The following is a 23,578-nucleotide window of genomic DNA, read 5'->3' as shown; positions in this document are numbered from 1 at the left end:
TACTGCTCCAGTCAACAAAAGAGAAACTTTATTGAGGCCCCAGGGTCACAGGGTTCAGGTAGAAGGCTGCCCTGTGTACCCGAGGTGGTGGTGGAGGGGCCTTATTTAACCTTCTTCTTGGGGCGCAGGTTGTTGGTGTGGCCACACTTCTTCTTGCGGCAGTTGACAGCACGGGGGTGCAGGCGGGCATAACACCTGGGCAGAGACAGGAGGGACTGGTCAGGGTGCCTGAGCCCTCTCCACCAGGGCCAGCAGGCTCCACCCCCAAGCATGCTTACTTGCGGCAGATCATCTTGTCGCAGTTGTACTTCTGGGCGAGCTGGCGGAGGGAGGGTTCGATGATGCCACCCCTCAGACGAAGCACCAAGTGCAGGGTGGACTCTATAGGAAATGAGGGTTGGGGAGGTACAGTGACTCATTCTGGGCCCAGCACTTGGTCCATAGGTGCAGAGCAGAGCCTTTGTGTGATGGCCACACCAGCCCCTGGGGAATCTGAGGCTAATAAATGCCAACAGTGGTGTCCAGCTGGCTTCCCTACAGATAAGGTAATTTTTAAGTAGCCGACCTTTTATTTTGCTAGGCAGGACAGTTAAAGCTTGTTGCTGCAAAGAGTGACCCTGATTTCCTTTATAGCAGTTACATTTTTAAACAAAACACATCTTAAAAAAGGAAAGGTGAACGAGAACATGGGAAATCATTGCCATCTGGAAACACAGGAGACAGTTTCCAGGGATGAAAACAGTATCTTGTAAAGCAAGTCTTTCCCCACCTCCTCTGATCTGGCTAGTGTGGCTCAGTTGGTTGGAGTGTTATCCCATACACTGAAAGGCTGCAGATTTGATTTCTGGTCAGGGTGGGAACAGGAAAGTAACCAATAGATGCCGTGTCCCCCTGCCCTTTCCACTCTCTAAAAACCAAGGGAAAAAATATCCTCAGATGACAACACAACAAAAACAAATTCAATAAGCATGTCCTTAGGTGAGGATTAAAAAACAAAACGCTGCTCCCTCTTCCCCATGCCAATAGAGCCATGAATGCCCCACCTGGGTCAGTCCCAGGCTTCATGAGGCCCTGTCCAGCCAACACACATGCAATACCTTTCTGAATATTGTAGTCTGAGAGAGTGCGGCCATCCTCTAGCTGTTTGCCCGCAAAAATCAGACGCTGCTGGTCAGGCGGGATGCCTGGAGATTGAGAAAAACTCAGTTACTGAGGCTCTGGAGAGCATTACTGGCAGCTCTCCCCTTCCCCTACAGGCCTTCTCCACAATTAACCCCAATCTGTGAAAAGGGAAACCCAGGTAGAAATAAAATGCCTTCCTGAAATTATGCACAGGAAGTACTGGCAAGACCACAGCACCCAGACCTACTCCAACTTACCCTCCTTGTCTTGGATTTTAGCTTTGACATTCTCAATGGTGTCACTGGGCTCAACCTCAAGGGTGATGGTCTTGCCAGTCAGGGTCTTCACAAAGATCTGCATCTCTGCGTCTGCTGGGAGGCTGGGACAAAGTAAGTACTGCAGGCACAGCACCTTGAGCTCCTGGGCTGGCCAGCCTAGTCCCTGATTGGACCCCAACTGCAGGCCCACGCCAGTGCCTATAATCTTCCATCCCTCCAAGTCTGCAGATGCAATGAGAAGTACACGGCCAGGGTACTATCTTGCCAGGGACATTTCCCCCAAGAGTGATCTGGAGGTCCTGTCAATCCGTCCTCCCTCCCTCCCTTTCACCAGCCCTAGCCATAGTTCCACAAAGTACCCTTCCTGCAGTTTGGGTGGGAATCCAAACTTAGTAGCTGGCCCTCTCCTCTCCAATTCTAAGCTCATACTCACTCTGGCTTCCTTCTCAGTTACCCCCAAACTTCTTAGACCACAATTCTTGCCTTCGCTCCAACCCATATCTGCCAACCGCGTGCCACATACTTGTTTACACAGGCTTTTTCATTTAACAAAACAAAACAAAAAAAGGCCTACAAAATGGACACTAGCAGCCTCTCCTTTACATAAGTATTAAAGAGGGTAGGTGAAGACCTGCTCCGGGAACGGGGTGGGGGTGGAGGATTTAATACTTCGGCGCGGGCAAGCCATTCTCCTAAAGACCGGTTCGCCTCCCGGGGCCCAGAACCCCAGTCCAACACGCCCTGGTTAGCCGACCGCGGAAGCCTGGCCCGCACGAACGGATTCGGACAGCCCTCTTCGCTGCCCCAGTCCCCGTACCCCCGCTGCCTCCCGCCTGACCCCAAACCAACGAGAACCCGCACGGGCGCCACCACCGACCTGCTCCACCGCCTCGTTGAAGAAAAAAGAGGACGGCGGAACCGGAAACCGCCGAATCGCTGCCGAGAGCGCCTGCGCACCGAGCACGCTGCACGCATGCGTCACAATTTGCGCCGCGCGTCTTGCCCCGCCCCACCGCCGTGTTGCGTGCTGGCGAGCGAAGCCGCGGCGTCTGTGGGCGAGCGTCGCCCACCTGCTTCCGGTGTAGGCTTCCGCCCCCGGGTCACCTGGAAGACTGCCACAGTTTACAAAGTGTTTCCACCCGCTCCTTCAGGTTCCGCTGAAGACGCGACGTTGCGGGCGCTCGAGTACTTATTGGGTGGAGCAGACTCTTTTGTGCTAAATGGAAGGCATTAAGCTGGGGGTCTGCGGGTCCAGGAAGCGGGGGTGTGGCAGGGAAGGTAGGTGGAGGCGCGGGACCCTTGGGAGCCACCTAGGTACCTAACACCCAGAGTCAGTTATTCTAAAACTTTCTGGCGGCTATGCGCTGATGGATTTCCGGGCAGCGTCCCGGGGGAGCCGGGAAAACAGGTGGGACTGGTGCATGAAAATGGAGTGAGGCCCTGGCCGGTGTAGCTCAATTGGTTGAGCATCGTGCTGTGCACTTAAGGGTCACTGGTTGGGTTCTGGGTCAGGGCACATACCAGGTTGCTGTTCAATCCCCGGTCTTTTGGGCGCCACGGGAGGCAACCAACCCATGTTTCTCTGTCACATAGATGTTTCTCTCTCCCCATCTCTTAAAATCAATAAAACAAAAAAGAGAGAGAAGGAAAATGAGGTGGGACCCAGGAAACTCCTGGATGGCTAAAAAGTGGCAGGGACGTGAAAGAAGTGAGGACCTAGAAGTTACTTTTGGGTTTGGCAGCATACCTTTTTATTTACTTGAACTCTTCACAGCGCCCCTGTGGACCAGGCAAAAGCAGACACTCCTCGGGTCTGGGAAGATGCGTTTAATAATATAGTTCCTAAGTGCTTCCCTAGTCACTGTGATGAGGGATTAACTAGGTGCTCTGGATGACAGAATAGGGTGGCAGAGCTGACCGTTTGAGTTTCTAATGGGGAAGGGGACCCAGCTCAGTTCCCTGAGGAGCCTAGCCTGCCACTGAGATCTGGAGGAGTCATTCAAGGAGGCAAGGCAGCAATTTTCAACCAGTGTGCCACAAGAATTTTTAAAACAGGCAATACTTGACTATTTAGTCAGGGGCACTGACCTCATTTCCCTTGTCAAAGTAAAAAATGACAACAGCCACCGTAACAGCCGTTCTCTGTTAATGAATCAAAATTATATCTTTTTTTGTCATATCTGCAAAAAATATTTCGCTGTGCAATAGAATTTTATTTTTTTAATGTTTTTATTGATTGATGGAAGAGGGGGAGATAGAAACATCAGTGATGAGAGAGAGTCATTGATCAGCTGCCTCCTGCATGCCCCTTACTGGGCATCAAGCCCACAACCTGGGCATGTGCCCTGACCAGGAATCGAACCTTGGCCTCCTGGTTCATGGGTTGATGCTCAGCCACTGAGCCAAGCAGGCCAGGCTTGCAGAATTTTAGTAATTAGTTTATATGTGCCATGAAATGAAAAAGGTTGAAAATCCCTGAGGTAAAGGAACAGTGTTGTGAGCAATGGTTATAGGAACCTGGGTTATTATGGCTGCCACCACCTGAGACTCCCATCAAGGGCAGCCACATATTTCTAGCTCAGTGGCGCCTGGCTCACTGCGCCCCATCCTGTCCCATATCCAGCACTTGTCCCCCTTCTAAGCTGATGACCCAAGGATGGAAGGAAGCCACTGCTAGGTACACCCTTCTCTTTTTAGTCTTTTTATTGATAACTTCCCAACAGCATCTGTAAACATCGGCTACAAAAATATTCTGTTAAATTCTGTTTTCCAAGGTGGCTCGGCTTCATGGAGGCCCTGGGAGAGGTCTGCAGGGCCCTCAGGGTTCACATCTCTGGTCAGAGAAACATAGGCCTTATCACGCTTGGGGCTGAATGGATGGTCTTGAGCTTTCTACAACTGTTTCAGAAACCTCCTTGAGATACTGACTAGAGAAAGTATTTAATACTTTCATTGGAGGAAGGGATAGGGAGACCAGAATTAGTAGGTGCAGGAGTGGGGTGTGGTGAACTGAGACATGATAGTGCTTCTCCACCTCAAGATGATCCTGACGGGTGCTAAAATGGGACATCTGGCTTTTGTCTTTGGGAACCTTTAAGTGTTGTTCAGAGCACACCTCAGGCCTGGCTCTGGAAAAGATTCCTTGTGTCCAGCCCAACAACTTCATGTGGCTGCTCATCCCCTGGCCTTGCAGAGTCTTCTGGAGAGAGATACTCTTAGTGAGGAAGGAATGAGAATGATAGATTCCCGAGAATTCCACAACCCTGGGAGGGAGCCTTGTCCCCCAGGGTGCCCTGGATGACAGAATAGGGTGGCAAAGCTGACCATCTCCAGGCAGGTTATCCGCTGCCACCTCAGAGCCCTGGAGAGCCCTGTGATCTCTCGGCATGCCTGGGAACAGGGCTACTGGCCCAGGATCTCCTTGTCATCCGTCTGGCTGCAGCCATTGATGGCAGGGGAGTCAGGCCGAACCTGGGATAGGTCCTCGAAGCCAGGGCTGAGGGAAGGTGAGATGGTGTCTGGGCTGGTGTCACAGGAGCCTGTGCTCTGTTCCGAGGTGGCGATGGTGGTCGTGGTGCTGGGCGGGATGGGGTCTTCATCATCGTCCTCCAGAAGGGATGCTTCCGGGACATCTGGGGGAAGATGGCCCACGAGTTGGCTTAGTCACTGTGATAAGGGATGAACTGGGCCTATGATCCACTGACAGCACCCCCCCCCCCACGGGGCATGACTTTACCCATTTTACAGAAGAGGGAACTGAGACCCAGGCAGGTGAGAGACCTTCCTTCAAGATGAGGTAAGGTAAGGACTCAAGTTCTGTGGGTCAGGCCGATATGGGTCCTGGGAGCAAGCCTGGGCCTGGCTCTGCCTTAGACTGTCACCTGAGCTAGGTCTCTCACCTGCCCTTGCCTCAGCTCCCTGCTTGATAAACAGGCTGATGACGACAGCACTGCCTCTACATCTGACTGTCAGCAACCATAGGGTGGGAGCTGTTGGCCCATTCAGCACATGGGGTAAACTGAGGTCTAGTTTAAGGGAACACTGACTGTGCTTTCTCTGACAATCAGGTGCCCCTCTGGGCCTCAGGTTCACCATGTAAAATGGGGATACTCACAACTTCCACCTCACAAGTGGTTATGGGTAACAGCCTGCTCATAAGGGTATGTGGCATTCACTGGGGCAAGGATTGCTACCATTCTTGTCCACGTTTCCCCTGCAACCTCCCCCCAGAGAGGGAACTGAACCCTGGTCCCAGCACTGGCTCCTTAGGTTGCCAAGAAGGCCAAACTAGCACTCCCACCCCTGCTCTAGAACTCTTTGGGCCTACTGCCCACCAGCCCCTGAGGTGACCTTCTGAAAGCTCGCCCTGGGCTGAGGACAGTGGCATTCATGGGTTGCAGAGACCAGACATGGGGCACAGGAACCCTGGGTGACACTTACGGCTGAAGGCCTCTGGGTACTGCCTGGCCAGCTTCCCTTTCAGCGTCCTGTGGGGGAAGGGAAGGCACACAGGCTGAACCCCTTGAGCAGATGGGCTGGGCCACATGTAGGCTAGCAACCCTTGCTGTCAGCTCTGGCTGGGTGGGTGGTGGGAACCTCCCCCTCACTGCTTGTGACACTGTGCTCCCAGGCTGGGGGGAGGCCCAGGCATTCAGCCCTGCAGAACTCCTGCCCCTGGTGTGGGCACACTCTGTGAGAATGTCTGTGTGGGAGCCAGGCTGAGGCCCAATGAGCAGATCAGGGAAGGCGGGAAAAGCTGACTACCCACACCATAAAACTCAGCAATCTGATTTGCCTCTTGAGAGAAGACCTGGGTAGAGGGGCAGGAGGCTGGCCTTTTACTGTTGGGTCTCTGCCTGCCTTTTATGCATCATGTGTCTGGTGCTATGTTGCACTTTTCAAAAGATAAATAAAATTTAAATTCAGAAACTTTGAGATTTTTATCCCAGAGTTCAGATCTTCTTGGATGCTAAGTGTGTAATGAAGCGTTGTAAAACAAGCAAGCTGGATCTCCTCATTACTGTTATGTGGAGCTGGGCCCTACTGAAGAGGGGAGGATCTGAGGCTCGGAGGGGGAAGCAGAGGCCAGTGAAGCCAAATACCTACCTGATCCTGCGGAAGATGCTGTCCAGGTCCCGCTTCATGTCCATCAGGGTCTTCGTGTGGTGCAGGAAGCGCTCGCTCATCTGTTGCAGGCGGGCGCTTGATAGGTTGTTGAAGTTCACCAGCATCTCGTTGGTCTTCTCAAAGCGGTCCAGCCTATTAGTAGAGAGAGGGCACCAATGTCTCCGATCAGCCTCCAGGGCTCTGCTAACTGAGCATGCTAAAGCCCTTTCCTGTTCCATGACCTTTGCATGTGCCGTTGCCTTGTCCTACAAAGCTCTACCTGATTATTGAGCCACCTAGAAAACTGCTATTTAGCCTTCAAAACCCTTCTCAAGTGTGCCCTTCTCATGTAGCCTTCACCTTCCCTCGCAGACTCCCCTGACTCCTCTGGCTCCCAGGTGGTTTCTCTGGCCCAGCCCTGATACCATGGGGCTGAGAAGATTTGTGTCTGGTTTTGTCTCCCCTCATGTTAGGAATTCCCCAGGGCCAGTTCTGAATCTGACATAAAGAACTAGGAGCAAGATGGGTATTGCTGATACCCAGACATACCAGGCAACCCTGTCACAGGGCGAGAAAATAAGGATTCATGCTGTGTCAAATGGAAGAACCTTCATCTTAAAGACACAAAAATGAGCCCCGAGGAAGCTGTGCTTCACCCCAAGATTGTGTCAGCCCTTCTTCCCCAAAGGTCAGGCCAGAATTAGAATGGGGCTGCAGTGAACATGGTGCCAAGCCCCAGAGAGGGCAAAAGGGCATTCACAGCCCCTCCAAGAGACACCAGGAGCTCTGAGACACCAGGCTCCCAGCAGGGAAGCCCACCAGCTCCCTTATATCCCCCAGCAGCCCCTTCCTATCCTCCCAACTCTCCCACCCTAGGCCTTGGGACAGGAGCTGCTGCAGCCTCTGTCAAGCCATCTGCAGCTGCGAAACTACCCTAATGCCCTGTTTCCTGTGCCAAGGCCTCACCTCCAGGCCATGAAAAAGTTTACTTTGGAGCAAGCCAGCAGATTTGCTCATTTCCTTCATTTTATCACGAGTGTGGGGCTGAGGTAGGGAAGGGCAGGGCAAGAATGCTGGCTGGAATTCTTCCCATGCCTGGGCCCAGGGCCGTTGGCCACTACTCACATGTTCTTCTGCGCCAGGATGATGGCGTTGACATCATCCACGTTCACCATGCTCAGGATGCGACTGCAGAAGACCCTCGAGGCCGAGGCCGGGGGGTCCATCTCTTCCTCCTCCTCTGCTGCCTGAAACAGGCAGGAAGAAAGTCTTCAGTCTGAATCAAGCACTGGGGAAGATGGGACACAGAGAAGGGGCTGGGAACCCCACAGGCTGCTTGAAAGTGAGTCGGTCATGCCACCTGAGCCTTAGTGTTGTCATCTTGGGAATTCAGGGTTTTTGAGAACTCCAGGAGGTCATATTTATAACTTGCACCCAAGTACATCAGAATCCCATTTCTCTCTAGCACCCACTCTCAGTATGCCCAAGGCCACTGGCACCTTCCACCTGCACAGATCTGCCCACCTCCTCCCACCAACCTTTCTCACCCCACACCTTTGCCCATTCCCTCTTCAGGGCCTGTGCACCTGTTGTCCCCACTGGCAGAAAATGCATTGCTGCCCCCTCAGATCATCACCACCTCCCAAGGTCTTCTCTCCCAGGAAGTCCTTGATGGCTACCCCTACTCTGGTCACTCTTATCACTTCACTTTTTTAATTGCTTCACTGGCTCATCTCTACCTGAAATTATCTTAGTTGACCTGTTTGCCTGTCCATCCCACAGTGATATCAGCTCCAAGAGAGTCAAGGCGTGTCTCTCTTGCTTACTGCTGTCTCCAGTGCCCGGCCCAGAACCTGGCTCATAGCAAAGGATCACCAGAACTTCATTTGGCAGAGGCAAACAAGACCTTTTAAACTCTGTTCTGATGCTAAAATTTTAACAGCAGATTAAAGCCAAGCATTTTAGCCAGGCTGTGGGCCCCAGCAACCCAGATGGCTCTGCGGCTCTCAGCTTCCCTGGAACAGATAACCATTGCAGTGGGTGGGGGCTTCCTGGATCAGGCCAGGACAGGAAAGGCCACAGTTTTAGCACTGACCCTCCTGGTGGGGGACTTCAGGAAAAACCCAGAATCGTGACATAGCTTGGTTCTGGGGCCCGCACATTTAATGGCCAACAGAAAGGCCCACTTGCCATTGGTAAAGATTCACACATGGATCAGGAAGGGCTTTCAGGTTCCACTTACTCCTCTCTCCTCTTTACTGAGCACCACCTTTAAACTAAACAAGGTACCAACTTTACACAGGGGAACTGTTACCCTTATTAATATGTGAGAAAACTGAAGCTCAGAGACCAAGGCACTGGGCCATTGTCACACAGTCAGTGAACCCAAGTCACAACTCAAATGCCCACAGTACACAGGATCTACAAAGGTGTGAATCTTCACAGGTGTTCAGTATCTTCCTGTGACAGCACAGTGGCTTCTTAAAGCAGCTGCTTCCTGCCAGACTTCTGATTTTTTTCCAGGAAAAAAATGGAAATAGGGATTTTTCTTTCTGTGAAATAGCTTCATTTACAAATATTAGCAAATAATAATCCCCCCCCCCCCCCAAACACCATGGAGGCCAAGAGTATTTGTGCCCTGAATCTGGCTAGCAGGTTGCAGCTCCTACCCGCCTCTGGAAATTAGCTGCCACACCTGGTGAAGTCCTGCCCCTCTGCCAATATCACTATTTATTGAGCTCAGCTCCTACAATGTGCCAGGTATGGGCATACAGTCTCCATATTTCAAAAAGAGCATGATCATGTACAAAGAGGATACTTGGGCTCAAAGGGCAGAGCCATGTGGCGGGAAGCCCATAGCTAAAGCTTGGCAGGTGCAGGATATGGACCTGCAGGAAATGGTACCGCTTCAAAGTAGGGCTCTCTCCTGTCTCTGGCTCCCAGATGTGAGGGATTCAAGGCACACCTCTCCACTCCCAGCTGCTTCTCTCAGGAAGGCTTCCCTGACTAACAGCTAGTCTGGAACACATAGGGATGGAAATGACCCAACAAGGGCTCTAGGCCCTGCTCCAAATATGAGGGAAACACGCAGAGAGGGAAGCAGTGTGACCTTGGGAGAGTCATGTCATCTCCCTGAATCAGTTTTCTCATCCAGAAAACGATAACAAAGAATCAGAAACTCTCAGTGCTGTCTGTGGGAACTGAAACCAACAGTGATAAGAAGCTGAACTCAGAGTAGGCTGTTTCTCCAAGGGGAATGTAAAGAAGTCCTAGGAAGGGGCGTGGGAATTAAGATTTTGAGAAGGGCCTCCCGAGTGCTTCCAAGAGTATGAGTAAATTTAATCCACAATTACTCCTACAAGACAGACACTATCATTCCTCTCTGAGGGCAACTAAGGCTCACAGGGGTGGTCACCGTCGCCCAAGGTCAAACAGCGAGGAGTAAAGGCGCTGCGATTCCACCCAGGTCATTTAACAGAAAAGAATTTGCCCAAGTTTAGCAAAACCCCGGAGTGGGGGCGGGGCTCACATATCCCCGCCCCTGCAAAGAGGGGAAACTGAGGCCTACTCAGGGCAAAGACACTACCGTCTGAACACAGGCGACCCCAGCTCCCGCACCCCGGACCCGGATCCACGGAACAGACAGGGAAACTGAGGCCTGTGTACAGGAGTGGTGCCCAGATGTGTCCAGTGGCACGCCCCACCCCGCGACAGCCCGGGGGCCGCGCCCGACCTGGCCTGGCTCCCCAGCGGTCCCGGCGGCCCCGGCCCCACCCCGAACTCGGCCCAGGCGTCGGTGGCAGCGGCACCTGCACATCTGGCGGCCTTGCTCGCGCTTCCGGGATGGCGCTCGCGTCTCCGTGACGTCACCACGCACCGTGCGTAGGAGCTCGCGGGGCCGTGACAAGCCCGAGACCTACGTGGGTACAGGAAGGCGCGGCAGGAAGAGGTGGGGCTCATACGCAGCTCCCGTTCGTGTATGCGTCACAATGCATAGCCAATCAAGCAGTCCCTATTGCGCCTGCGTAGCTTCCAACGCTGGCGCTCCAACGCAGAGCAGGAGGGGGTGGAGGAGGCTGGAAAACATCCCATTTTAGAGTTAGTAAGACAGGTCTGAGAACGTCAGGCAAAACCCCAAGGTCATACAATGCTTGAGTTGCCTGTGGTCGATCCAGACCCAGGTGTCCTGCTTTCCAGGCTGGGAATCAGACACATCTGGGCTCAAAAATCCCTGCTCTGCTTTTGCTGATCTTTTTTCTGCTCCAGGATCGCCATTTAGTTACCTCTTTTAGACTCCTCCACAGTTCCCAGTCTTTCCTAATTTTTTATGACCTTAATACTTTTGAAGACTACTGATTTTGTAGAATACCTATCAATATGGATTTATCCAGTTTCCTCAGGATTAGACTGAAGTTAAGGAGTTTGCGCAGGAATCTCATAGAAGCGATGTTGTGTTCTCAGTGCATCATATCAGGAGGCACGCGATGTTGACTGATGACTTGCTTAGGGCAGTGTCTTCCCAGTTTCTCAACTATCAAGTTACTATTTTAGCCTTTGCTATTTATAAGTATCTTATGGGGAGATACTTGAGACCATGCAAATACCCTAGGTTTTTGTTTTAACATTTTAAAAAACATTTTTTCACCCATTACTTTTAGCATCTATCCATGGCTCTTGCCAGCAACAATTATTACTATAATGTTTGTGTAATGGTTATTTTCTGGGGGGTTTTTTATTGGAATTCTATTGTAAACAAGATCTGTCCATTCTCCAATTATGAATTTAGTCACATATTTATATCACTATGAACCAATGAGTATTTTTTATTCTGTGTTATAATTTCTATATTATTTTGCTGCTCCTTTAAGTTAGCTCCTATATCCTTTTAATATGTCTCCAACTTTCTCTGAGCACTTTCTTACTTTTTCCTTGCTTGCTTTGGAATATCCTTGGAATCGGTCATTTCTCCAAGGAGACTGGTTCCTTTTCTTAGACACTGGTATTTAGAAACCAAGCTCTAAGTGTTCAGTGTGCTCACTACTCTCTCAGCTGTCAGAGTTAGATTTGTATGTCTACTAACCCATGCATACACACATCTATATTTACTACTATATCTGTCCCCTTGTATATATACTGAAAATCATGAGCAAAATGGGGCAAACAGTAATTATTCAATAAATGTTAACAATTCATTACCATTAGTTGAGGTCTTACAATGTGTGTACGTTACATTATAATGTTTCTGGTTCTCAGTTTGTTAACTGTGAGCCTGGGTGATCACAGCATCTGCCTCTTAAGGTGTTGAAAGCTTAGGAGATAACACATGTCCTTGGGAACATAGAAGACTCTTAAGAGCACTGGAATTGGACATATCTGAGTTCTAATTTCCAATTCTGTCACATCCTAGTTGGATGGCCTCTGGCAAGTGTCTTAACTTTATGAAATCATGCATGTAAGTGATCAACAGTTTTAGCCCACTGTAAGCACTTGGTGAACTGTATTATTACCCCCACATTCTGCTGCCTTCATTCACTGAAAAGTTAATGAGGACCAGGATTCTTATATGTTGTTTAACAAACAGTTTTAAACCCTTTAGCCACCTCATCTCCATGTGGCCCATATTCTGGGGATCTAGAGAGTACTCAGTCCCTGCCTAGCCCTGGAGGACAAAGAGAGACAGAGTCTGACACATACACTTCCAACTTCGAATGCAACAGTCCTGGCCTAGAGGGAGGAGAAACTCAAAGCTGGAGGAACCTGAAGAGTGGGATACATTTTCAGTATAAGGAAGCAAGTATATCTGGATGGAATTTTGAGGTAGGATTAGGAGTTCTCTAGGTGTTGACATTCATTCAGTGCTAAGGAAATCACAGGAGCAAAGGCAGCATGCTGGGAAAACACATAGGACTTGATCTTTGTAAGAGCTGTGGAGCTCAGTGAATTAGATAGCAGCCATTGCTGACAGAAGTCCAGTTGGGGGGGGCTCCTGGGAAAAGGGAAACCATGGCTGTGTGTGCAGGCTGCAGCAGAAGACACCCAGGCTGGATAAATCAAGCTTTTCAATGGGTCTCTTGGGCTCTGTTAGAGGCCAGGAAACATTTATGAGGGTCCTAGAAGGGGGTGGGGCTGTACATTGAGGCCAAAAGGGACTTGGCCAGTCCCAAATGTTTTGTGCACAGTGGAGTGGAGACGAGAAAAAATATGTTCCTCCTTTGTGCGTTTGAAGGAGAGGGTGGGAAGTGAACGAAACAGCCCAGTGATAGGGACATTGGTGGTGGGAAGGCCTAAGTCTGGGGACTCGAATCCTTTCTCTGCCACTTTTTTCAGTTTTATTTCCTACATAGCACTCATCATAGCTGAAATTAGATATTTATCTACATTATTGTTTGTGCAGTATCCAGCTCCCTGTTAGAATAGAAGGTCAGTAGGGAATGAGACTTGGCCCAATGTGCCCTTCATCACTGTTACCTTGACCAAGATAATTACCGTCTCTGTACCTTAGTTTCCCTATCTGTAGAATGAGGATAATAAGAGTCTTACCAAAATATATGCATCCAATCCTAAAGAAGACAACAGAGGGAGGGACAGGGGCAATATAAATAAATAAGGTAAGAGAGAGAAAAGGAGCATAAAGAAGGTAGGAAAGAGAAGAAACACATGAGAAGGCAGATTAAGTCCAAATATGTCCATAACTATTAAATGTAAAGAGACCAGTTGCCCCAGTTAATAGACAAAGATGGGCAGACTGGATCAGAAAACAAAACCTAGCTCTATACCGCTTACAAGAGACACATGTACAACATAAGGCTACAGAAATATGGAAGATAAGGGGTAGAAAAGGATGGAGCCTTTAAAACATGAATCAAGAGAACAGGTGTGCAAGCTTAATATCAGAAAACAAAGGCACATCATAACAATCACAAATTCCTTTAACCAGGAAGATATGAAGATTGCAACTCTATGCAGCCAATGATGTGGATTCCAAATATCAGAGTATTTGTCTCATAAGGCTAAATGAGGATTAAATACATGTAGAGTCTTTGCCTACACCTGCGATAGCTGAGTGTCAGCCATTATTATTGTTATAATTGTTGCTGTTATTAGTTTATATATTTTTATTTGTTGTTGTTTATGTATTAGTATTATTTACTACAGTTCCTCCAGTCTCTGTGACATACCCTGCTGCCCTCCCACCTCTTCTGGCTGGCCAGCCTGCTTCCTTCCTTCCACAATGATTTTCCCCCAAGTCACCCCCCCACACACACCTCTTGTTTCATGCACTATGTAGGCCTCAGGGCTAAAACAATGAGACCAACTACAGGCCCTTCCCAGATTTTAGGGGTTTTCCGGTCTAGTGGGTGAAGTAGAGGTAAGGCCAAGTGATAGCACAGACAGAAGTCAGTTAGGCAGTGGAGGTTCATCATGCTAGAAAACGGCCAATCTGGGCACCTGGCCTTGTCTTGGGGAGGTCTGGGAGGGTTTCCTCTAGGAGGTGACCTCCAAGCTCTGATCTAACAAGTCAGTTGCCACCCAAAGCCAGTTACCTCTTCCAGTGTTGGCTACTTTCAAAGCCAGTCAGTGTCTCACTCATTTATTTAATTATTCGTTAATGGTTCTAGGCATCATTAAAGAAAACGGGAGGACAAAAGAAGCAAAATTCCTTCCAGGAAGAAGCAGGTATGGGTGAGGGGGTCAGAAGCAAAAGAACAAGATCATTCTGGAAGGGGGTAACTGCTGGGAAGGAAAGAAAATAGAGCGAGGAGGAGTAAGTGCCCCCCCTTTCAAAACAAGATCCATAAAAACCCATCTAATCGAGGCAGCCACCTTCTCCCGGGGGGTGGGCACCTTTATCATCAAATGGCAGAGGGTGCAGGGAGGAGGAACTACCCTCAGCGGTCTTGCTCACTCAGTCGCTCACCTAGACATTACTGAGCAACTCCAGTATGCACCACGCAACCTTCCGGGGATTAGACAGACCACGCAGGGCAGCTGGGGTTCTGTGTACCCTTGGGCAAGTCTCTGCCAATCAGAAGAGCCCCCAAGGTGAGAGTGCATGGATTGGGGTATTCATCCCCATTTCGCAGATGGACAGTATGAAGCTCAGACCGGAGCGGTGAATAAGGCAGGCTGCACCGCGCTGATCCGCAAATGTACAGGTTTAGAGCCGGTTGCCTCCGGCCGCCCGCCAGACTCCCCCCAGTCCACCCCCACCTCCACCACCCCGGTCCTAGGGCGGCCTCTGCCCCTTTAAGAACGTCTCGCGGATACAAGCAGGAAGGGGGCGGTGCCTGAGCCCGAGACGGATATGCACTTGGGCCAATAGGAGCTGTAGTCTTGGCGGCAGTGGCCAATGGGTGCGGTGGGGGCGGGGCCGGGCGCCCGAGCCTAGTTCCCGAGGCGCGGCGGCCGCGGCTGGGGGCGGGGAGGGGGGCGCAGGACCCCAAGCTGGGGTCCCGGAGCCGCAGGCACGTGTCCCGGGGCGCTCGCAGGGCAGCGCCGGCCGGGAGCGCTGGCCCGGCCTAGGCCGGTCGGGGGCCGGCGCGGCGGGGGCTGCAGCCGATGGGCGGGGCGAAGGGCCGCGGGGGAGGCGAGCTCGGGTGTGCTGGGGGTCCCAGTGCCCAAGGGGGCGCGGCTAGGCGGGGGCAGCGGGGTTAGGGGCCCAGGAGGTACGGGGAGTGCTGGGGGGCTCTGCTGGCAGAGGTGTGCAGGACCCGGGGCGCTTGAGGGGCTCGAAGGGTCGAGGACTCAGCCTAGTGGCGTCAAACAAGCGTGGGGCGTTGGGGGCCTGGGTGAGGAGCTGATGGAGGGCCAGGCCCGGACGAGGGGCGTTTGAAGGCCGTAGGGTGTTATGGGATCAGGAGGGGGCGTCTGGGAACATTGGGATGTTTGCGCGGCGATAGGACTGCTGTGGGGTTCGCTGGCCTGGGCTGGGAGCGGTGGCTGGGGTGGGGGGAGGGCGATTTGTGCGGGCAAAGGGGATTGTGGGGGTGGGGGCTGGGAGGGTCTTAGATAAGGGGGCCCGAGCTTTGAAGAGCAGGCAGGTGAGGGTTGGGGAGGGCTGGAGGATGCTGTGGGTTAGAATGACGGCTGTACCACCTCCGAGCTTGGGGCCTAGGGTAGGGGGGTAGTCCTTGATGGCCCAAGGAAGAGGATGTAGAATGCTGTGGGGATCTCCACCACTCCTATACAGGTCACTTTGGGAGGGTAGTCAGGAGGCCTGAGGAGAGGTTCCCAGGAAGAGTTTGGGCCCCGGTCTTTGGTGTCGTTTAGGTTCAGAGTATGGAAGAAAAAGGCTTGGGGTTTCTGGGTGGTGGGAAGTTAGCAGGGGGCTCCCCTTAGGAGAAGGGGCAGCTGAAGATGGGGAGCCCTGGTAAAGATTTAATTCTCCTTCTCTTGGGCTCTAAAAATAGTCTCCCCAAGACCTCAGGGATTGTCCACTTAAAAACCACCCAGCATCTCCTCTGGACATTTAATCAGATAAAACCCCAGGTTCAAATCCTGCCCCTGCAGTTGGCTTATTGTTTAACCTTGGGCAAATAGCTTTGCTCCTTTGGGCCTCAGTTTCCTTTTCTGCAAAATGTGGGGGTATGTTTCCTACTTCCTGGGGTGTTTATAAATATTAAATATTATTTAGCTCTAATAATAGCTAACTGTGTTTGAGCCTGATGCCCAGGGCTTGATGCTTCGGTCCTTAAATTCTCTGGACAAGCCAGGGTCGTTGCTCTATCCACTATGCAGATGAGGAAACAGGCCTGGAGCCCCTGAGTCAGATAGCAAGTGGCCCACAGTGCGGAGAATGATGTACAGGTACAGGTGGATTGAGGGGCTGGGTGGGATTCTTACCCCCATCCATTCCCTCCACCAGGGCCAGTTCCCATCTCCCCAGCAACATGGCATCCTGTGCTGAGCCCTCTGCCGTGGACTCTGAGCCTGCCGCCCCACCTCCTGCTGGGGTCCCACCGCTTGAGGACTTCGAAGTGCTGGATGGGGTGGAAGATACAGAGGGCGAGGAGGAAGAGGAGGAGAACCTGAGTGAGGTGCGACCACTAGAGGACATGGGACAGCCCCCACTGGAGGAGACCGAACAGCCAGGGGCCCTGGCCCGAGAGTTCCTGGCTGCCATGGAGCCTGAGCCTGAGCCTGCTCCAGCCCCGGACGAGTGGCTGGACATCCTGGGTAAGGTGCAGGGGTGACTAGGGTTGACCCACAGGGTTACCCAGACAGCTACAGTTCAGGAGTGACCTTTGCCCAAGCTTTCTCCTCCTGAGCCTCATTTCCCCACCTCTGCCATGAAGTAGGTTGGAAGTAAAATATGTGGTAACCACGGTGATTGCCAGACACAGCACAGGGAGCTACTTGGGATGTTTCATGTCTATGAAGCCCTTTCATTGTTTCTCTTTCACACACACACACACACACACACACACACACACACACACAACCAACTCAGAGAGGCTGAGTCACCTGTCCAGGGCCACACAGCAAGCATGCCGGGTGCCAGAAGCTCCCAACCTCCACAATTGCTTTTCTTTTTTAAAATATGTTTTTGTTGACTTCAGAGAGAGGAAGGGAGAGGTATAGAGCGATAGAAACATCAATAAGAGAGAATCATTGATTGGCAGTCTCCTGCATGCCCCCTACTGGGCACTGAGCCCGTACCCTGGGAATGTTCTCTGACCTGGAATCAAACCGTGATCTCCTAGTTCACGGGTTGATGCTCAACCACTGAACACACCATCCGGGCTCAGCTTCTTTTCTTGGCTTTTGCCTGACAAGTGCCTGTCCCTTGAAAAATGTGTCCTGAGATCACATAGACCTGGGGAACACCCCAATTTGTTGTTCATTCCTCTGTCCGGTTCACGGTTTTCATTAGTGTTCTAATTGCTCAGAGAAGTCCTTCAAGAAAGGACTTGGGGAATCCACACACATGTCCCCACCATGGACCCCATCACAGCAACTCTGGAAGCTAGAGAAACGTATTGCTACTAATACTGATATCTAATATGTTAAATAATGTTAGTGCCACACAAATAATAGTCAAACGTCATTGTTCCTACTACCATTTATACTGGCACCAAACCAATAGTGTAAAATAATACTAATGCTGATAAAACAGCATTGTTATTAATGTTACCTCCACTGCTGATAAAAACGTCACTACTACTAAAAATAACACCAGGTAATATTCACTGCCCACAGGTTCTGTGTCAGGCCTGTGCAACATCTTACTTTATCCTCAAACAACCCTGTGATGTAAGTCCTACCATACCCACGTTTTACAGATGGGGAAACTGAGGCTCAGATAGGTGAGGGCGCTTGCCCAAGGTTACAGAGCCTCTTTGGCTGTGTTAGAGTCTTCTAACATAGAGGCTTCTCTTTACTGATACTAGGAGCTTCCCTGTTCCTCCTCTGAGCAGGAGGCTGGCTTTGTTCATTTATATTCACAATCAGCTATGTCCTGAGGTCAGAATTCAGGCTTCTATACAAGGAAACTGAGGCATTGAGAATGCCCAAAGTTTTCCCTATGAGAGGCAGTGCTTGATTGTGACCCTGTCAGCGTATCTACCATTAGAACCCTGAAATCTCAACACACAGGGTCCCCCAAGATCCACTAGATCATTGGTTCTTAGGCTGGATGTGGGGGCATGAACAAGTTGGGGAGCAGCACACAAATTTGGAACATTATAGAATATTCCAGGATATGAATAGATATCTCCCTGTCCCTAACCTTTAGACTAGAATCCACTCAGACTTACGGTATATTCCTGACCAGTGGTATATTATAGACTACTGGGACACTGAAGCCCAAAGGTGTGGGGTTACCTGCCCAGTAAGTGGCAGAGCAGCCTTTCGAAGAAGCTCAACTTATCCCCTGGTGCTAGGCCACTCTCAGGATGGGTGGAGCTGGTAGGGGTTGGGGGAGGAAGGGGCTTGGAGAGCAGGTGCCCACCTGGTGAGCCACCTGGTGACAGACTGCTTCTCCTTGGTCCCTGGCAGGGAATGGGCTGTTGAGGAAGAAGACACTGGTCCCAGGTCCACCTGGCTCAAGTCGCCCGGCCAAGGGCCAAGTGGTCACAGTGCAACTGCAGACGTCACTGGAGAATGGCACACGGGTGCAGGAGGAGCCAGAGCTGGTGTTCACCCTGGGTGACTGTGATGTCATTCAGGTGAGAGTTGGTTGGGGTCTGGGCAGTCTGGGATGGGGCGAAGGTGGAATGGAGGGTGTGATGGAGGTGGAGGTGTTGATGGCTGGGTGGGCTGCATCTGGACCCACCTAACCCTCATACCTTTGCATACCCAGGCCCTGGATCTCAGCATCCCGCTCATGGATGTGGGGGAGACAGCTATGGTCACTGCTGATTCCAAGTACTGCTATGGTCCCCAGGGCAGGTGAGAACCTGCTGCTGCAGGGGTCCCTATTGAGGTAGGGAGGAGGTAAGTATGTGACTCACCAAGTCATAGCTCAAGGGTGGAAAGAGTCCTTGTGTTTTACTGAGTAGGGCCAGCGCTAGGACTTGGATCCTTTTCTTCCTGCTCCCAAGCTTGCCCAGTGTGTCTGGAGTGCCGTCATGGTGGCTGCCAGGTCTGAGTGTTCCCTGCACCCTATCCCCCAGCAGGAGCCCATATATTCCCCCTCATGCGGCCCTGTGCCTGGAGGTGACCCTGAAGACAGCTGTGGATGGACCTGACCTGGAGATGCTCACAGGGCAGGAACGTGTGGCACTGGCCAACCGGAAGCGGGAGTGCGGCAATGCTCACTACCAGCGGGCTGACTTCGTGCTGGCTGCCAACTCCTATGACCTCGCCATCAAGGCCATCACCTCCAGCGCCAAAGGTGACCGCCTGGTGAAATCCACCCCCCTCCTCTGCAAAGGCATCTGCTATTGCCAGAAACCTTAAGCCATAGAGGGCCTGAGACTCAAGAGTGTTATGGAATATTCCAGAATATGGATAGATGCTCAACTGTCCCTAACCTTTAGGCTAGGGCCCACTCCAGCCCTGTGGTAAATCCCAGATCCATGAGATGTCACAGGACACAGGTATATGTGGGGGCGTGGGTGACTGCAGATGGTATCATTCCACATGTGTGGTTAAGCCTCTGAGGGCTCCGATTTGGCAGTGCCCTGAGGATGGAATAGTCTTGGCCTGTGTTAGAGATGGGGAGACTGAAGCCAGGGAGGCCTCAGGTCCCTTGAGGAGCAACTTCCCATGCCTGGGACCCCTCCCAAGTCTCCTCTAACACCAGGTGCAGAGGGGTGGGCCTTGGCCCAGGTCGTGTAGTGGGCAGGTAGTTGTGAGGGGCTGGTGGTGTGGTAACGACTGCCACAGTTGAGCACTGTCCCCCCACAGTGGACATGACATTTGAGGAAGAGGAGCAGCTCCTGCAGCTGAAGGTGAAGTGTCTGAACAACCTGGCAGCCTCGCAGCTGAAGCTAGACCACTACCGGGCTGCATTGCGCTCTTGTAGCCTCGTGCTTGAGCACCAGCCTGACAACATCAAGGCACTCTTCCGCAAGGGCAAGGTAGGCCATGGGTGGGTAGGCCACAGGCCATAGGCACAGGTGGCAGGCTGGCTCCCCTGGCCTAGACCAGTGGGACTGGTACTGAAGCCAGGATTTGAAAAGGGCATAGGCATCAGCCAGATAAGCTCTCTGGGCTACAGATAGATAAACTAAGGCCCAGACAGGTGCAGAGGTGTGATTTGAGTCACACAGCAGTTCATTGACTGAGGTTAGACATGAATCCAAATCTTAGGCTGCCACACCCTGTCCTGTGGCCCAATGGTGACTGCTCATTGCATACATTCTCTGTGGCTCCCATGTCCTTCAGAGCAAAAGCCAAGTTCTCATTGCAGCCCTTGGGGCTTTGAGCCTTCTGATCTTCCTTCTCCTGCTGTCACCTTCCACCTCACCTCTTTCTTTTCCATCCTATTCAGCCTCCTTACCTCAATGCCTTTGTACAGGCAATTCCCTCTGGCCAAGACATTCATAGCCCAGGTACCCCCATGGGTTCTTCCCTCGTCTTCTTAAGATCTTCGCTTTGATGTCGCCTCTTTGGGAAGCCCTCCCTGCTGCCCCCCACAACCCCTTCCCATCTTCATATTTCCCATGTTGCCCTCAGCACATGGAAGTATCAAACCTCTTGTTTATCTCCTCTGCTAGGATATGGGGATTTCGTTTGTCTCACTCACTGCTAAATCTTTAACCCACCCTGCAAAGAGGGCTGGGCACACAGTAGGTGCTGGTGTAACATAGAGAATTTGGTCTGCACTGGTTTGACCTTAATTGCTTTTGTCTCCATCTTTTCATCTTCACAGCAACCTTAGATGGGGAAGAACAGGGGGATTTTTCCAGCACCTTTTAGCAGTAAACAAAACTGAGGTGCAAGCAAGCACTGGGTGACCTAGCATGTTTATGAGAGACTTGAGCAGGGTCTCCCTCCAGCCAGCATTTTTTAAGCACTTGCTATGCGTAGAGTTATGCACAGAAATGTGGAGAGAAAGATGATGGTATTCCTTTTTTTCAAGGGTTTATAATCCTCTTGGGGCCATGGGGCTGTCTGCTCATGTAGCTCACACATTTGGATTTGCTGGTTGGAGATGACAGAAACTCACTCAAACAGATTTGAGCAAAAGGAGGAATTGATGGTTTGTGACACTGGCAAGTACAGTGTGGCTGGATTCAGGCAGGGCTGGATTCAGGTGTTAGCAGTGTTGTGGGAATGCTGTGTCTGTCTACTGTGGGGGTTTCTCTCTCAGGCAGGCTCTTCTCTTGGGAGTAACCAAGATGCTTGTTCCTGCCCCCCCAAAAAACTCCAGGCTTGCATCCTTGCCACTTAACAATTGGATTCCCAGGGGCATCAGCATATTTCAGGCTGGATCTCATTGGCTGGCTTGAGGCACATGCTGGTTCTGAATCATTTATCTTGGAAATGTCCAGTCAAGGTGGTGAGGAAAGAGTAGGTGAAGAGGGTAATCAGGTCTTGTGCACAAGCCAAGACAAACACTGAGGAAAAGAGAAGGTCAGGGGTACAACAGTGGGGCGCTCTTAGAGTCTAAGGGTTCAGGAGAGCAGCATAAAGTAACTGGACCCCTGGGGATAGATTTGGGACTTGTCAGGGTGGCCAGGAGCCTAGTGGGGCTGGGTTTCATGAAAGAAAGCATGGCCTAGTGTGGGTCCAGAGTGATGCCACGTACTGCCTCTCACAGGTGCTGGCCCAGCAAGGGGAGTACAGTGAGGCCATCCCCATTCTGAGGGCAGCCCTGAAGCTGGAACCTTCCAACAAGGTGAGCAGAATGGAGGTGCTTTGGGGACTTGCCTTAAGGCATGTCTGGGAAGTCTCTCCTGTCATCTCTCCTTTGTTTTTCTTGCTGTGGCTTTCCCTGTTGTCTGTCTACCTGGGCAGGGGGTAGGTGGCTGAAGGGCCCTAACCAGCTTGCGGAGACCCTCATTACCCCTACATAGGCTCATCCTGAACTAGGGGTTCCAGAAGCAAAGGGTACCGCCAGCTGGGCCAGTGCCAGTGTCCCCAGCTTTCCTCCCAGAGCCTTGTGCTCTGCTCTGTCCATGGGCTCTTTAGAGACATGGAAATGGCAGTCCCCACTTTGCTGATGCCCAGAGAGTGGTAGATGAAACCCTCATGTTCCAGTGGTCCCAGTCCCAGAGTAACCCAGGGCACCAGAAAAGCAGAGTGCTAGCAATGGCGGTCATGTTGGCTGCTGCCATGGCATGCTCTTAGGCCAACTGCCACCCACCTCTCCCAGACGATCCATGCGGAGCTCTCGAAGCTAGTGAAAAAGCACGCAGCCCAGCGGAGCACAGAGACCGCCCTGTACCGGAAAATGCTGGGCAACCCCAGCCGGCTTCCTGCCAAGTGTCCTGGCAAGGGTGCCTGGGTGAGCTGGGGTCAGTGGGCAGGGAGGCTCTTTGTGGAGGGGCAGGGTAGACCACGTAAAGGGAGTGTTTTCATTTTGCAAACATTGATGTCCTTGTCACCTGGGCTGTGCTGGACCATGCTGGGGACACAGGCCCTAGCCCTCTGTGACCTGAGTCAAAGCAGAAGGCAGAACACAATCTGTAGAGTTTGGGGTGGGGAGTGATGGCTCTTCCAGAGGGGAAGGGGAGGTATCCCAGAGGAGGGGAGATTTGGCTTGAGCTTTGATGCATGTGTAGGAGTTTGCCGGGAGGCAGGAAATGCATGCTTAGGCAATGGCTTGCTGGAAGGCCTGTGCGGACCTTGTTGGTACCTGAGGCCCAAGATATCAGTCTTGACTGCCCTCCAGCCTCCTCCTTCCTCCCTTTTATCTACAGTCCATCCCATGGAAGTGGCTGTTTGGAGCAACTGCTGTTGCCCTGGGGGGCGTGGCGCTCTCTGTGGTCATCGCTGCCAGGAACTGACTGCCCAGGTGGCCGCTACCCCTTCTGAGCACCGTGAACCCCACCCCGCGCTCCCTAACTCTCCCAGGCTCCCTGTCCACTACCCTTTCTGGCCTAGCCCCCTCCTCTGGGGCAGGGACAGTGAGGTTTGAGGGTCGCCTGGCCCAGTGAGCAGGAGGAACTGAGGCCCTGTAGGAGGAAAATGAGGCAGGGCCCAGGCCCCATGTCCAGCTGGGAAGGAGGGGGCCCTTATTCCTCCAGACCCAATTCCTACCCCCCCACTCCCTCCCTGGGCTAGGTCTCAACAGGGGCCTGCCTCAGTTTCTCCTTCCCAGGGCCTCAGGGCAGCCCTTCCCCATCCACTTCCTGTCCAATTGCCAGCCCCTCCTGCCTAGCCTGCTGCCCTCTGTCCAGGCTACCCACCCCCCCAAGTGAAATAAAGTCTCCCACCCTGCATTCTGCTGGCTCTTGAGCCTACTTTCACTGCCACTTAGGGCTGGGCCAGAGCCAGGTGGGGGTGGGGGGTTGGGGTGTCTCCTTTTGGGCCACAGCAGACCAGTCTTACTGGAATAATGTGCTTAGAGTGCCCAGCAGTGAACTCCATAGGAGTTCATGCCCCCCTATGCCTGTTACCCCATCCTGTCTTGTTTCTGTTAACTGAAAACAGACCCTGATGGGACCTAACTGGGGGCTTCT

The 23,578-nt window shown here is 52.0% G+C and overlaps 3 protein-coding genes across 6 annotated transcripts; 1 reads left to right on the top strand and 2 right to left on the bottom strand.

The window, feature by feature from the left end:
- Positions 1–6: 6 nt before the first annotated feature.
- Positions 7–2,378, bottom strand: UBA52 (ubiquitin A-52 residue ribosomal protein fusion product 1). Its single transcript, XM_016210822.2, has 5 exons — positions 2,278–2,378; positions 1,380–1,490; positions 1,098–1,184; positions 279–381; positions 7–195 (listed from the first exon to the last, which is right to left on the bottom strand). The coding sequence occupies exons 2-5, from the start codon at positions 1,480–1,482 to the stop codon at positions 102–104; spliced, it is 387 nt and encodes a 128-aa protein (XP_016066308.1). The 5' UTR covers positions 1,483–1,490; positions 2,278–2,378; the 3' UTR covers positions 7–101.
- Positions 2,379–4,085: 1,707 nt separating this feature from the next.
- On the bottom strand, positions 4,086–7,922 carry KXD1 (KxDL motif containing 1). The gene is made up of 4 exons (XM_016210748.2): positions 7,632–7,922; positions 6,507–6,659; positions 5,841–5,887; positions 4,086–5,032 (listed from the first exon to the last, which is right to left on the bottom strand). The coding sequence occupies exons 1-4, from the start codon at positions 7,730–7,732 to the stop codon at positions 4,803–4,805; spliced, it is 531 nt and encodes a 176-aa protein (XP_016066234.1). The 5' UTR covers positions 7,733–7,922; the 3' UTR covers positions 4,086–4,802.
- A 6,997-nt stretch (positions 7,923–14,919) lies between these two features.
- On the top strand, positions 14,920–23,338 carry FKBP8 (FKBP prolyl isomerase 8). 4 transcript variants are annotated; one of them, XM_087816826.1, is made up of 9 exons: positions 14,920–14,971; positions 16,372–16,682; positions 18,504–18,673; positions 18,808–18,896; positions 19,121–19,341; positions 19,857–20,029; positions 21,715–21,792; positions 22,270–22,401; positions 22,817–23,338. In XM_087816826.1, exons 2-9 carry the CDS (start codon positions 16,397–16,399, stop codon positions 22,901–22,903), a joined length of 1,236 nt encoding a protein of 411 aa, XP_087672952.1. In that variant the 5' UTR covers positions 14,920–14,971; positions 16,372–16,396; the 3' UTR covers positions 22,904–23,338. The 4 variants fall into 4 exon arrangements, with proteins under 4 accessions (XP_087672952.1, XP_016066229.1, XP_016066230.1 ...); XM_016210743.2 differs by lacking the exon at positions 14,920–14,971 and adding an exon at positions 15,078–15,103; XM_016210744.2 differs by lacking the exon at positions 14,920–14,971 and adding an exon at positions 15,255–15,295.
- The last annotated feature ends 240 nt before the right edge of the window (positions 23,339–23,578 follow it).

Source organism: Miniopterus natalensis, chromosome 4, assembly GCF_054644295.1.
Source record: "Miniopterus natalensis isolate mMinNat1 chromosome 4, mMinNat1.hap1, whole genome shotgun sequence".
In the NCBI taxonomy this organism is placed as follows: domain Eukaryota; kingdom Metazoa; phylum Chordata; class Mammalia; order Chiroptera; family Miniopteridae; genus Miniopterus; species Miniopterus natalensis.
The sequence above is the reverse complement of the archived record's forward strand: the minus strand, read 5'-3'. Positions and strand labels throughout refer to the sequence as shown.